The 14,772-nt window shown below is 37.3% G+C and overlaps 1 protein-coding gene across 1 annotated transcript; it reads left to right on the forward strand.

The window, feature by feature from the left end:
* The first annotated feature begins 765 nt into the window (after positions 1-765).
* On the forward strand, positions 766-13,875 carry LOC149173008 (uncharacterized). The gene is made up of 4 exons (XM_089426540.1): positions 766-1,203; positions 11,432-11,587; positions 12,083-12,163; positions 12,451-13,875. Exons 1-4 carry the CDS (start codon positions 766-768, stop codon positions 13,873-13,875), a joined length of 2,100 nt encoding a protein of 699 aa, XP_089282666.1.
* The last annotated feature ends 897 nt before the right edge of the window (positions 13,876-14,772 follow it).

The raw sequence follows: 14,772 nt of genomic DNA on the forward strand, positions 1-14,772 counted from the left end.
TGCTATAAACAATGGCCTGGTTGATTTCGACATTTCTTCTTGTCTTGTCATTCATAAATGTGGAGTGATTCAGCATCATGGCATAGCAGCTACCCTCCATCTCCTCCACCACAAAAAATAGACAGGAGTGAATTGCGATGGTACCTACCCACCCCACGAATTGAACTATATTAAAACACCAGGTAAATAACCAAGGATACATCACCCACCTGTCACAACACATGAGGGAGGTTAAACTAGTTCAATTAGTGGGGTGGGCAGGTACCTTTTTTTGTAGCAATTTTTCTTTTGCGGTCAGTTGAAACACATGTTCCAACTTGGTCTTTTCAAAATGGGTAAAAGGTTACAAGAGCTTCATGAGAAGAAGGCAACATATGAACTTTCTAAAGAGATTCTTCAATTGCAGTCAGCAGTAGTTGTCTTGCAAGTAGAGAACGCAACTCTTAACAATGGGTTGCAAACTTCCAAAGCTGAAAAATTCAACAAGGTTGAACATTTGGAATCAACCATGGGAAAATATCTCCAAATTCTTGCAGATGAATTCCAAGAGAAGATGAACCTCCTTGATTATTTGCAGGAGGAAGTTGAGTATTTTTCTAACTCAAATTTGAAAAATCAATTGGAAGAGAAAAACCATTAACATGTTATGGAGATTGATTGCTTAAAAGAAACAATGTTGGAACAACATCAACTTTTTTGTCACAAAAGTTAACTAAAAAATATGAGGTCATTCATAAGCTGCAAGAGTGTAAGCAACAACTTGAAATGGAAGTTAATCGTCTTCATAAATGTCAAATGAGGACATTTGATGTTGAACTTCCAAGCTCTCTTTCTTCCACACTTGATGATGTTGATTGTCAGATGGTTGATACATATGATCATGAATCATCACATGTTATTGCTGCACCTAGTTTTGAAAAACATACTACTGGTATGGGATCCCGATTGCTTAACAAGATGGGATATACTAAAGGAGGACTTGGGAATAATGGACATGGAATTGTTGATCCTATTAACCCTATAGTGAAAACATCAAGAACAGGTCTTGGATACGATCTTGTTGTTTCCTCATCACCTACATCCATTTGTGAGGTGTTTGAAAAAAATGTTTGTATTAAGTGTGTTGATGAAATCGTTGTTAATGTCGTTATAGATGAAAATGTTGCAGCACTGAGCTTTAAATTTGCAAAAACAAAGCCTGAGGCATTTCCACATCCTCATCAAAGGAAATCATCTAGGTTCCAACATTATTGGTTAATTTGGATTCCAAAATTCAAATTGATTCAAAACATAGGTGAAAGAATGAATCGTGGACCAGTGCCAACCATCAGGATCAATTGTGGATAGATCGATGGATGGTCATGGCATCATTTCAACCAATGCTTGAAGACTTCATATTTCCAAGTTGCATTAGTTTTTCATTATTGACTGCCACTATTCCCTCAATTGTGTTTTGGGGGGGGGGGGGGGGGCTTAGATGGTGATAGATGTTGTCATTTCTTTGTTGACAATTGTCATTTTTTGTTTGATTAGTTTGATGGTGACGGTGTTCAAACCACTTCAGCAGTGTTGTTGCACAACATTTGTGCCGAGTTTTCCATACTTACACGCCTCATTAGTTGTTTTTTGGTTGATGGTGTTGCTTCTGTTTGAAGCCTTGTCCTGGTTATTTACCGACGCCTATTTTTTTTTAAGATTTTTGGAAGAAGTTGATAGTGTTTGCCACCCTTGTGCCCCTGCAACAATAAAACTTCAAAGATCGACTAACCTCATTGAGGTTTCATGGTTATCATTTTCAGATTTTTGGTACTTCAACATTCCATACTTCATTGGAGCAGGCCTATGTTTTTGCCATTTAGTATATCATTATGGTATCTACAGTTTTAGATCCATCATAATTTGAGCATTTTCATCTCTCTCTTTTGGGCGGGCGTTTTTTGCTACGAGTTTTTCTCTCTTTCTCTGTTTATGAGAGTTTGTACATGGGTACCTTATCAGGCCTTATTGTCGAGACCCATTCTTTGTTTTCTTTTTTCTTTATTTTACTCCCTATGTTTCGCTTAAGGGGGGGTGTTGGAGTTTGTCTTTTCCAATGCTTCATTTCACTATGAGCTAAGTATGGTGAGTTGTAAGCTCACATATGGACTTGTATTTACCTAGTTGTTGCAGTTATCCTTATCCAACGTTGGGCTTCCTCCATTGCTATATAATGGAGGCCTTCTATGTACAATAACACAAGCATGTGAGTATGTACATTAACCAATTTAGTGTTTGGCTTGGCTGTGACCTTGGATAATAATAATAATAATAATTTGGACCCTAATGATAATGAAGAACATCCATTAAGACTAAAAATTATCTATGAAATTTTTAAAAGATTAGATATTCCTTGGAATTATATGCATTACATATATACATACACACATGAGAAGTATTCCAAGATAACCATAGTTTTTGTAAGTTCAAAGGCGGAGAAGGTTGATAGTGTGACAAATATTTTGAATTGATATATAATTTGAGTATATGATAGACAATTTAAGATAAAATGTTTTTCATTTCAACTCTTTTGTCTTGAAAGGTTTTGGGAATTGACAAATAACCAGTTTCTTTGGTTTTATCACTTCCTTGTGATATCTTTATTACCGTTTCCCTTCTCACTCCTTAGTACACTACAAATTTTCCTTAAACTTTGAGGTAATAATTTCTAATATCATCTTTATTTTGCGAAAAGATAATGATTTATTTTCTATCTAATAATGATCTAATTAAGATGGAGCATTGATATGCCATCCTAGCTTGAGTTTAAAATAATTTTAAAAAGCCTCTAATACTTTATTCTATTTAGCATCTTCTTATACTTAATGATATTTAACTAACATTATATACAACCATCCTAGATCCATTTTAACTTCAGATCCACCAAGCCCCTAGAGAGATCAAATCTTTTTTCCCTCTAAACACTTGGTAGCTCTAGACTTTAGATAAATCAAAATTAATTTAATCATTAATTATTTATTTTATATTTTTAATTTTATTTTTATTTTGAAAATATTAAATATGATATTACAACATCTCTATGATAGTGGTCTCAACGCAATAATTAAAAAATATATATTTCTATTCAATTTTAAGTTAAATTTAATTAATTATTTACCCATTAAATAAAACACTTCGTTCCATACTTACCAAATTCAGCGGGTTGAAGAATTCAGAAATTCGGCCATTTGGTTCGATCCGGTCAATAATACATTAAAATTCAATTCGGTACCAACGGTCATTGAATAAATTTGTTAAAAAAAATTTGCAACTGTTAATTTTCATGACCATTTATCCTCCAACACGACCAGATCAAGATCAGAGCCTGTTCTGTCCGTGTGCGAGACCTGTCTATGGGACCCTTCCCCATGTCAGAAGATTTATAATCCTCCATTGTTGAAATAATAATTTCACCTACTGCATTTAATTCTAGAAAAACGCCTGTTCTCCATCGCACTGCCTTTCTCGCAATGGTGGTATTTTCTCAAACGACAGCGATTACACCCAGCAATTGACACGTGCACAACAGTTTTGCCAAAGTGGTTTTCATCGGAGCATAAAGTTCGTGTGGATTGAGCGAGCGATAACCGTCAGATTAAATCAACAGTTGATATTCAGGTCTACAGCAAATGAACATAACGTGAAGTGAAAGTTTCGTTGACCGCCGGTTTTTCTCAGTAAAGTAATTAAATGAAATTTACTGCATTCGTAGAATGCTGGTAAAAGGTTTTAATTTTATTTTTTTTAATCCACGAGAAGTATGGGCATAGGAAGACGTATTGTTATATTTTTTTTGTTGTTCATTTGAATATGTAATGTAATGAAACACACAGCCATGTAAGTTTTTCTTAATCTTCTTCGTTGAGTGAAAACGAAAGGGAATGAACGCAGCAGTGAATCCCCTGTTTTGTTCTTAGTTGAATATGCAATATGCGCAGCAGTGCGAGAGGAATTTTTTTTGTTGTTGAAATGAAATTTGGAGCAGTGTGAATGAAATGAGAAGATTTTCTTTTACAGCAGTGAATGTAAAGAAAATTTTTACACACAGCTGTGTAAAATTTTCTGGAGAGACAGAGTAATTTTTTTTGTTTTGGAACTGAAGTGTTCTTGGAGAATCCCTATGTGAGAGGAAGATGGTTTTGTAACAACAGTTTTTTTTAAATGAATACAAGTTATCTTATGGGTGTGAATCTCTGTTCTCAGAAAACATTTTAGCTTCCCTGTGTGAAGATCCTGTGTGTTAAAACATAGCATTATCCTCTGTTCAGTATTTTGTTTAGAATCATCAGAAATTCCTAGCATGGTATTGGAGCTTGTCCAGGCTCTTTGAAGGTGTCAAAGAAGCTGAAGGAAGGACTTCTTGCTGCAGTAGCTTCTCCAGCAGAGTGAAGACTCAGTCAAGGTATTTCTCAAGATAGTTTTTTGTGTTACTGTCCTCACAGTCAGTTATTTTAATACACAGTCAAGTATTTGAAGCATAGCTGAGAGTGCAAGAATGGTTGGCTCCAACACCAGCACTAGCATGGGTATCTTTAATACTCAGCTCCCACAGTTTAATGGGAAAAACTATGACTATTGGGCAATAACCATGAAAGCTTTGCTTGCCTCACAAGATTTATGGGAATTTGTTGAGGATGGATTTGAAGAACCAGCAGATGAAAATGAGTTTAATAGGTTAACTCAGGCAGAGAAAGATCTGTTGAAGAGCTATAAGAAGAAGGACTCAAAAGCCCTCATATTTTTGTATCAAGCAGTGCATGAGAGTGTGTTTCCAAGGATAGCAGCAGCCAAGACATCCAAAGAAGCATGGCAAACTCTCAAGACAGCCTATCAAGGCATGGAGAAAGTGAAGACAACAGAACTACAGTTGCTGAGGAGAGATTTTGAGAATCTTTGCATGAAGGAGTCAGATAGTATTAACTCATTCTTCACATAAGTGATTGGTCTGGTCACACAGATAAGGTCTCATGGAGAGATTCTTGAAGAAAGGAGGATTGTGGAGAAACTGTTGAGGGTCCTACTCTCAAAGTTCGATGTGATTGTCACCACCATAGAAGAGACAAAGGATCTCTCAAACTTCACATTTGATGAACTACATGCATCACTGATAACACATGAGCAGAGATTGAGTAGGAATGAAAACTCATCTCTAGAACATGCCTTCAAGACCCAGATGTCCTTTAGAAGAGGAAGAGGTCAAGGCAGAGGAAACAAGAGAGGAAGAGGCAAAAGCCAAAACAAAGGTGGAAGAAACAGTCCAGCAAATGCTCAAGGAAGAGGCAGCAATCCAAATCAGAACCAAGGCCAAGACAGCAGCCAACAAAGTGGACAACATCATGCTCAAGGACAAAGGTATGAAAAATCCAATGTCCAATGTTACTACTGTAAAAAATATGGGCATTATGCAAATGAATGTAGGAAGAAGCATCATGATATGAATAATAGAACTAGTGCAAATTTCACTAGAGAAAATATCAGCCAAAACAATTTGTTTTTAGCCTGTAATATTGCTGAAGAAAAGAGTGAAGATGTACGGTTTCTAGACTCTGGTTGCAGTAACCATATGACAAGAAACATAGCCCTGTTTTCTATGTTAGATCATAATGTGAAATCACAAGTCACACTAGGGACTGATAATAAAGTTTTTGTTATGGGAAAAGGAGAAGTAAATGTCTTAACAAAGAAGGGTGAAAGGAAAACCATAGCAGATGTTTATTATGTTCCTGGAATGAAATGTAACCTCTTAAGTATTGGACAGCTTGTGCAAAAGGGTTACAATGTTTTCTTTGTGAATGATGTATGCACCATCATGGATAGAGCACCCAGCAAACAATGTATTGCTGAAGTGAAGATGACAAGGAATAGGATGTTCCCTCTCAGGATGAAGGCAGATTTGAAAAATAAAGAAGTAATTGCAGCAGTGACACAAGAGGCTTTCCAAAGCGAACCAAAAGATGAAAATTGGTCGTGGCACTTGAGATTTGGACATCTCAACTTTGGAGGTCTTAATTTGTTGAATAGAAAAGGAATGGTAAGAGGATTACCATTGATAGAGAAACCAGACAGCTTTTGTGAAGGTTGTATCTTGGGAAAACAACACAGAGAAAGTTTTCCATTTGGTAAAAGCATAAGGGCAAAAGCACCCTTAGAGATTGTCCACTCATACTTATGTGGACCGATGCAAACTCCATCACTTGCAGGCAGCCACTACATACTAACATTCATTGATGATTTTACAAGAAAAAATTGGGTCTATTTCCTTAAGAACAAAAGTGAAGTGTTTGAAAAATTTTGCAATTTCAAAGCACTTGTAGAAAACCAAAGCGTGCTGCATATCAAAGTTTTAAGAACTGATAGAGGAGGTGAGTATATCTCCAAAGAATTTCTACGATTTTGTAGAGAAAATGGAATCCATAAGCAGTTTACATCTAGGTACACCCCGCAGCAAAATGGAGTTGCTGAAAGGAAGAATAGGACAATCATGGACATGGCGAGGAGTATGTTAAAGGCAAAGTGTTTGCCAAATGATTATTGAGCTGAAGATGTACATTGTGCATCGTACATTTTGAATAGATGCCCTACAAAATTAGTGATGAATGGAGTACCGGAAGAAGCATGGAGTGGGAGAAAACAAGGAGTCACCCACATGAAAGTTTTTGGATGTGTGGCTTATGCACATATTCCAGATCAGCTAAGGAAGAAGTTGGACAGCAAAGGGGAGAAATGTATATTCATTGGATATAGTGAGGAATCCAAAGCTTACAGGTTGTATAACCCATCCACCAAGAAGCTCATTGTGAGTAGAGATGTTCAGTTCATTGAGGAGGAAGCTTGGGATGGAAGCATAGAGAAAACAGTAAATGTTAAAACCTCTTTGTCACATGATGAACATGATGAGGAGATGGCTGAAATACATCCCCAAACAGCAGCACCAACACAAGGATAGCAAGGGACACCCTTGAGGAGAAATGAAAGTGCTTCTACAAGCACACCACAAGGAGGAAATTCAAGTGCTTCTTCAAGCACTTGTACACCAAATGAAAGAGGTAAGAAATTCAGAAATTTAAGTGACATTTATGAGCAAGAGGCAGCAAATGAAGGTATGAATTCTTTGTTTGCATTATATTGTCATGTTGATGACCCTATTCATTTCGAAGAGGCAATTAAGGATAAGAAATGGATAGAAGTTGTGGATGAGGAGATCAATGCCATAGAAAGAAACAAGACATGGGATTTGGTTGAACTACCAAAAGGTAAAGAAGTCATTGGAGTCAAATGGGTCTACAAGACCAAGAGTAATGCAGAAGGCAAAATAGAAAGACACAAGGCAAGACTGGTTGTCAAAGGATATAAGCAGCAGTATGGGAGAGACTATGAGGAAATTTTTGCACCTGTTGCTAGAATGGAAACAGTGAGAGAAGTGTTGTCCATAGCAACACAAAACAAGTGGAAAGTTTACCAAATCGACGTGAAGTCAACAATCCTAAATGGAGTGTTAATGGAAGAGGTTTACATTGAACAACCTTCAGGCTATGAAAAGAAAGGCCAAGAACACAAAGTGTGTAGATTGAAGAAATCTCTTTATGGGCTGAAGCAAGCACCAAGAGCATGGTACAGTAGGATAGATTCCTATCTATTGGAAAATGGATTTGATAATTGTGAGGAAGAATCCACCGTCTACATCAAAGAAAAGGATGGTAAATTACTAATTATTGTGTTATATGTTGATGATGTTATTTTCACAGGTAATGATGATTATCTTATTGAAAATTTCAAAACAGTCATGAAAGAAGAATTTGAAATGACTGACATGGGTTTGCTGAGATACTTCTTAGGAATAGAAGTAGAACAAAATGGAAATGAGATTTTTATCTCACAGGCGAAATATGTTAATGAAGTGTTGGAAAGATTTAACATGCAGGAGAGCAAGGCAGCAATCACTCCCACAGTGATGGGATTAAAACTCAGCAAAGAGGACAGCAACAAGGATTTTGATCTTAGTTTGTACAAGAGCATAGTTGGCAGCCTCATGTATTTGACTGCAACTAGGCCGGATATAATGTATGTTGTTAGTTTAATTTCCAGATTCATGGAGAGGCCAAAAGAAGCACATTAGCAGGTAGCAAAAAGGATTCTAAGGTATGTTAAAGGTACTAAAAGGTTTGGCATTTTATATACTACTTCAGAATGTTCAAATTTAATTGGATACACTAATAGTGATTAGGCTGGAAGTGTAGATGATCGGAAAAGCACATCCGGTTATGTTTTTCACATGGGTTCAGGAGCTATTTCATGGGCTTCTAAAAAACAGCCTATTGTAGCATTGTCTACAGCAGACGCAGAATATGTGGCAGTTACAGCTGCAGCATGTCAAGCAGTTTGGATGAGAAGGATGTTAAGGAGCTTATGCCAAGAGCAAGTAAAAGGAACTGTGATTTTTTGTGACAATAACTCAGCTATTGCATTATCCAAGAATTCGGTGTTTCATGAGAGAACAAACCACATTGACACAAAGTTTCATTACATTAGGGAATTGGTAAACAGTGGAGAAATTGTCTTAGAACATTGCAAAACTCAGGAGCAGGTTGCAGATATTCTAACCAAACCATTGGGGCAGAAAAGCTTTGAATTTTTGAGGAAATGTTTGGGTATGACTGATAACCCAGTAGTTGAAATTAAAGGGGAGTGTTGAAATAATAATTTTACCTGCCGCATTTAATTCCAGAAAACCGCATGTTCTCCATCACACCGCCTTTCTTGCAATGGTGGTATTTTCTCAAACAACAGCGATTACACCCAGCAGTTGACACGTGCACAATAGTTTTGCCAAAGTGGTTTTCATCGGAGCATAACGTTCGTGTGGAGTGAGCGAGCGATAACCGTCAGATTAAATCGACGGTTGATATTAAGGTCTACAGCAAATGAACATAACGTGAAGTGAAAGTTTTGTTGACAGTCGGTTTTTGTCAGTAAAGTAATTAAATGAAATTTACTGCATTCGTAGAATGTTGGTAAAAGGTTTTAATTTTATTTTTTTTAATCCACGAGAAGTATGGGCATAGGAAGATGTATTGTTATATTTTTTTTGTTGTTCATTTGAATATGTAATGTAATGAAACACACAACGGTGTAAGTTTTTTTTTATCTTCTTCGTTGAGTGAAAACGAAGGGAATGAACGCAGTAGCGAATCCCCTATTTTGTTGTTAGTTGAATATGCAATATGCGCAGCAGTGCGAGAGGAATTTTTTTTTGTTGTTGAAATGAAATTTGCAGCAGTGTGAATGAAACGAGAAGATTTTCTTTTACAGCAGTGAATATAAAGAAAATTTTTACACACAGCCGTGTAAAATTTTCTGGAGAGACAGAGTAATTTTTTTTGTTTTGGAACTAAAGTGTTCTTGGAGAATCCCTCTGTGAGAGGAAGATGGTTTTGTAACAACAGTTTTTTTTTAATGAATACAAGTTATTTTATGGGTGTGAATCTCTGTTCTCAGAAAACAAATTTTTAGCTTCCCTGTGTTAAGATCCTTTGTGTTAAAACAGAGCATTATCCTCTGTTCAGTATTTTGTTTGGAATTATCAGAAATTCCCAACATCCATCACCACAAGTCAGATTCTTCCAAAAATTGAAAATCTGACGATCTGAAAATTGCATGTCCGAATGGTCGGTGAAATTTACCCACACCTGTGTTTAATTGATTAGAGGAAATGAAAATCTGACGATGTGAAAATTGCATGTCCGAATGGTCGGTGAAATTTACCCACACCTGTGTTTAATTGATTAGAGGAAATGAAAATTGTGATAACAAACGTCATTGTTGCCTTTGATTATTCTTTTAAAGTAGGCATTTAAGGATATCCCATTGTCTAAACATAATTTCAACTGGTAACCAATGTATGGCTCTAAACAATAGGGGAGAAGGAAAGAACAAAGGAGTTTAGAAAAGAAATCAACGTAAAAATGAAGCGATTAATAATAATAATAATAATAATGGTGGTGGGAAAATATATTGTAAAAATGAATTAGGGTAGCTTCGTAGTTAAGTTTTAATGTAAGAGTAAAATATTTAATTTTTTCGAAATTATTTTATAAATTAAAATAGTTACTCTTTAAAGTTTTTTTTTTTAAATTTTAATATATATTGTTTATATAGTATTATTGTTTAGGGAAGTAGGATGAATAATAGTTAATTATTTATTTATAATAAAATTTGTTAGAATTTAATTTCTTGTTATAAGAAATTTTGTTGAGAAGTAATTTGTATGGTTTTTAGATTTTTTTGGATAAATGATTCTTGATCTACTCTTTATGGTTAATTATTAGTAAAAAATTCACAATGTATTATTAGAAAACAATCTCATTAACTATTATTTATTGATTGACCAACAAAAAACTATACTGGTTTGAGACATGTTATTTCAATTCTATCTCATTCACTTTCCATGACTTTCCATGAGGATGAATTCTCTCTACTAATCTCAATATCTAATTTTATTTATAACTTTCATAATGTGATTGAAAACAATTTTTGAAGAAAATTAGTTTTTGAATAATAAAATATTTAATTTTGATCTTTAAAAATTTATTGAAAAGCTTTTTTAAGTAATAGTAAAATGGATACTCCCAAATTTTTTTCTATATAAAATTTAATGTAGTCCATTTTTCCCGTATTGAATCCAAATTCAAACTTGGTAAGTATACTTAAATCTACACATATTTCAAAACTTTGTAAATCGCTACGTACTTTTTTGTTTCCGATGCAAACAACTTACATTGCATTTTCTGACCTAAAATATTTAAATCTATATTGTATTGCAGTGGAATGTAATAATTCGATGCAAACCATTTGCATTGCACTTTCTGACACAAAATATTTGTATCTATATTGTAATGCAGTGGAATATAAACTGACTTTATTATACCTCTAGAGTTGTCACTACATACAGAGTGACTTCATAAGTGGGTAAAATTAACTTATCTAAAAATTAATTTAGCCCCACAGCTAACTTATTAGCCAACCCGATTATTCAAAAGGCAGTCTGAACATAATAATACAACACTGACTCAGGATTTAGCAGGAACTCCTAGTCACAAAGCTAACTTATTAGCCAACCGGATTATTGAAAAGGCTTTGAAATAAACTTTTGTGAAACAAAAGTTTGGAAGTTTCATTCTATTTTGAGGATTTTTCTAAAGCTTCTGTGAAAATCCTTGAAACATGAGGTAACTATACTCCATAACTTTAATCATGTGAAAATTATGACTACCGCTCCCATTCTTTTCAAAACCATAAAATAATTTATCAGCCTAGAAAGGAGTACGTGCAGAGATTCTTATGCCACGCACATTAAAGGAGGTCTAGTAATTTGTGCTCGTTCATCATTTTGGCGCAGATGCAAATTGCAATGGACAAGAACAGTGACGTCATTGTACCAGGTCATCATGACGTCATCCAGGCTTTCAAGAAGCCAGAGTGTATGGCACAGATTGGAGGTGCCGTGGGATTCAGTGCGAGGTTTATTATTGACGCGGTGTTCGGTTTTCGGGAAGTAAGTTAATAAATGGGTTCTTTTTGGAAGTTACAAATTTGTTGATCTCTATGTAGAAAAAGTTGTTTTCTTGAAGTTATAAATTTGTTGAGTTTAATCTTGAAATCGTATTTTTTGAAATCCTCTTTAATTCCATAAAAAAGTCGATTTCTATATGTAGAAAATTATTTGAGACATGAGTACTCCGGCTAAGAGCGATAGGAATGGGCATCCAAAAGTCAAGGGAAGGGTGCGTGCCTGCCTGCCTGGCTGCAAGACCATTTGCTATTTATGGTGGAGCTGCAGAGAGACCATTGCTTCAAACATGCTCCTTCCTACTGCTTTCCTCTTTCTATAATTTTCCAGTTTCTTTTACCCATATATCTTCACTTGCCCTTCTACTCATTCAGGGCTGCGTCAGTATATAAATCTCTATTGAGTATACGTCGTTCCGATCGACGTATCATCCCTGATTCTTCATTCCTCCTGAATTTTGCGATTGCATCCGAGTTGTAGGGGCGTTTCTCAAGGCCGGAGAATATGTCCGGCAGTGGTGTGGCCGTGCCCGTGCAGGCGGCTCTTTGTAATTTGCTCAAGGTTAGTCAATGTCATATACTCATTGTGTATGTCTCTGGCTGGAGCCACATGCTGTAGTTGGGATTGATCGGTGACTGTGTATATGTTTTTAAGTCGACTGTGTTATTGTTTGATTGTTTAACGGGTTTTGAGATCTACTTGCTCTTTTTCTTCCCACAGATCCAAATTTCATCACTTTTGTTTTTTATTGAAATCTAAACATCCTTATTGAGAATTAGAAGGGTAAGTATTTGTGTATGGATTAAGCTGCCTGTTGTCATAACGTTCAAGTTGGGTATATATTGCAGGTGGGCAGCAATGACAGTTGGGATCTGGGTTTAAGATTGGGCAAATGCGACAGTCACGAGAGCTCCATTAATTCAAGCGAGCCGGAATCTACGTGGACAGCTGTCTGCAGAAACAAGGCGATGAGAGGTGATTCGACAAGATCAGACAAGGAGGAGGCCGGGAGTGTGATCGAGGACGACTCAAACTCGTTACCTGCGCCTGTTGGCAACTCGGTTTGCTCTAATTCTTCTTCATTTGTGGGTCAGACGGAGCTGGAAAGAATGGGGAGCGGAATCAGCGCCGTCAATATGCCATCGGTGCAGGGTGAGAAGAATTACAGCAAGAAGCTGCCGTCGTCACAGTACAAGGGCGTAGTGCTGCAGCCAAACGGGCGGTGGGGCGCGCAGACATATGAGAAGCACAAGCGAGTCTGGCTAGGGACATTCAATCGTGAAGAAGACGCCGCCAGAGCCTACGATAGGGCCACCATAAAGTTTCTAGGCCCCGAAGCCATCACCAATTTCGACTTCGCCCACAGCCACACGGAGGCAGTCTTTTTGTGTGGACACTCCAAGTACGAGATCGTGGACATGCTCAGGAAGCACACCTACGACGAAGAATTGGACCAAAATAAGAGTACTTCCCACATAATTCCTGAGGTTGCCCGTTCGAATCCCTTGGATCCCCGCGAACACCTGTTCGACAAGACCGTGACGCCCAGCGACGTCGGGAAGTTGAACCGCCTTGTCATCCCGAAGCAGCACGCCGAGAAATATTTACCACTCGACGTGGGGTCTGGCAGGAGCAAGGGTAAAGGTGTCCTGCTAAGTTTCGAGGACGGCACCGACAAAATATGGCGGTTCCGCTATTCTTACTGGAACAGCAGCCAGAGTTACGTGCTTACCAAGGGCTGGAGCCGCTATGTCAAAGAAAAACGCCTCCAAGCGGGCGACATCGTTACCTTCGAGCGGAGCTCCAGTTCGGCTCACCTCTTCATCACCTTTCGCCACCGGCCCTGCAGTTTCCTCCCCCCGGCAGCAGCGCCGCCGGTCCCCAAACGCTGTCCGCTGTCCGTTGACAACTTCGCCGTGGCCGGCCATCCGCAGTGGGTGCAGCTTTTCTACGCGGCGCCGCCGCTCATGAACGCCGTTGCTCAACGTTCGATTCCGGCCCGCGCCACACACGATTCTCTCACCTTGAATGATTCGAAGGCGCTCGAGCCGACTGCGTCAGATGACGGGAATCCATCGTCGCTGGTCTTCGTGAATCTCGACAGGGCTTTTCCGTCCACAGACGGTGATTCTCTTTCTTCTTCTTCGGTCCGGCTATTTGGAGTAAACCTAAAGCGGTCGCAGACAAATCTTTTCCCGGGCAGTGGAATCGAGGAAGACGGCCGTGGAAATACAAAGAAGCGGAAGCCGGCAGCGGCAACATTGCCGGAGTAATTTGACAGCCGGAATATACCGTGTGACGGCCAGTGTTGTATTAATTAAAAATTGTAATATTACAGGAGTGGAATTGTAATTTCGCGTCGGATGAAATTCTCAGGAGGCCTTCAATTTGATCGTCTATGCACATTTTAATTTGGGGTCATTAAATGAATTTTCATTTTTAGTTCTGAGAACAATTTAATAAAATCCAAAATCCATAATTGCCCCATTTTTAAAACTTCAATTGTCCGTTCCTTTCACGTTCTTAACTCGCTGTCAACCTCCTTGCGATGAGCAACTTTCCTTAAAAAAATCAACCATATTCTTAAAAGTGCAAAGATTAGCAATTGCCCCGATAAATGTAAAAAGAGGGAGATAACATTGTTAATTTGAAAAAGTTGTACTTTGCTTTTCATAATCAAACTAGCAATTGCCCCGATAGATGTAAAAAGAGGGAGATAACATTCTTAATTTGAAAAAGTTGTACTTTGCTTTTCATAATCAAACAAACAATGAATGATATATTAAATTGGCATTGGATTTGTAGATTTGAAATGTTTTGAGATAATTGTATTTATATTATGTGTTGTGATGAACAAAAGTAGAATATTAGCACTGTGGTGAACCTTAGTGTATTAGTGAAATCTCCCATGAAAGGGAATGGTCATAGAGTAATGGAAAATAGATAGAAGATTGAATTTTTGATGATGTAATTTCTCCTGAGATTGACATTAGAGTATTAGAGAAGAGATGGAAGATTGAATTTTGGATGAAGTGAGTCATGTTGGTGAAGGATGTAAGGCATAAAGAAACATATTTATTATTTCATGTCATCTTAAGCTAATGATAATGCAAAATAATACCAAAAATCCATCGATGAGTTTGATGATCTTCTCGACAACTAATACAATT

Source organism: Pinus tabuliformis, chromosome 4_2 (assembly GCF_031772625.1).
Source record: "Pinus tabuliformis cultivar Carrire ecotype Pingquan chromosome 4_2, CPIR1, whole genome shotgun sequence".
NCBI classification, from domain to species: domain Eukaryota; kingdom Viridiplantae; phylum Streptophyta; class Pinopsida; order Pinales; family Pinaceae; genus Pinus; species Pinus tabuliformis.

Excerpts from the sequence above, each read along its gene's own strand:
- LOC149173008 (XM_089426540.1), top strand. The coding sequence starts at position 766 with ATGGAAGTTAATCGTCTTCATAAATGTCAAATGAGGACATTTGATGTT. Across the intron at positions 1,204-11,431 it reads TTGCAAAAACAAAGCCTGAG|ATGCAAATTGCAATGGACAA; the intron begins GCATTTCCACAT and ends ATTTTGGCGCAG. Across the intron at positions 12,164-12,450 it reads CTCTTTGTAATTTGCTCAAG|GTGGGCAGCAATGACAGTTG; the intron begins GTTAGTCAATGT and ends TATATATTGCAG.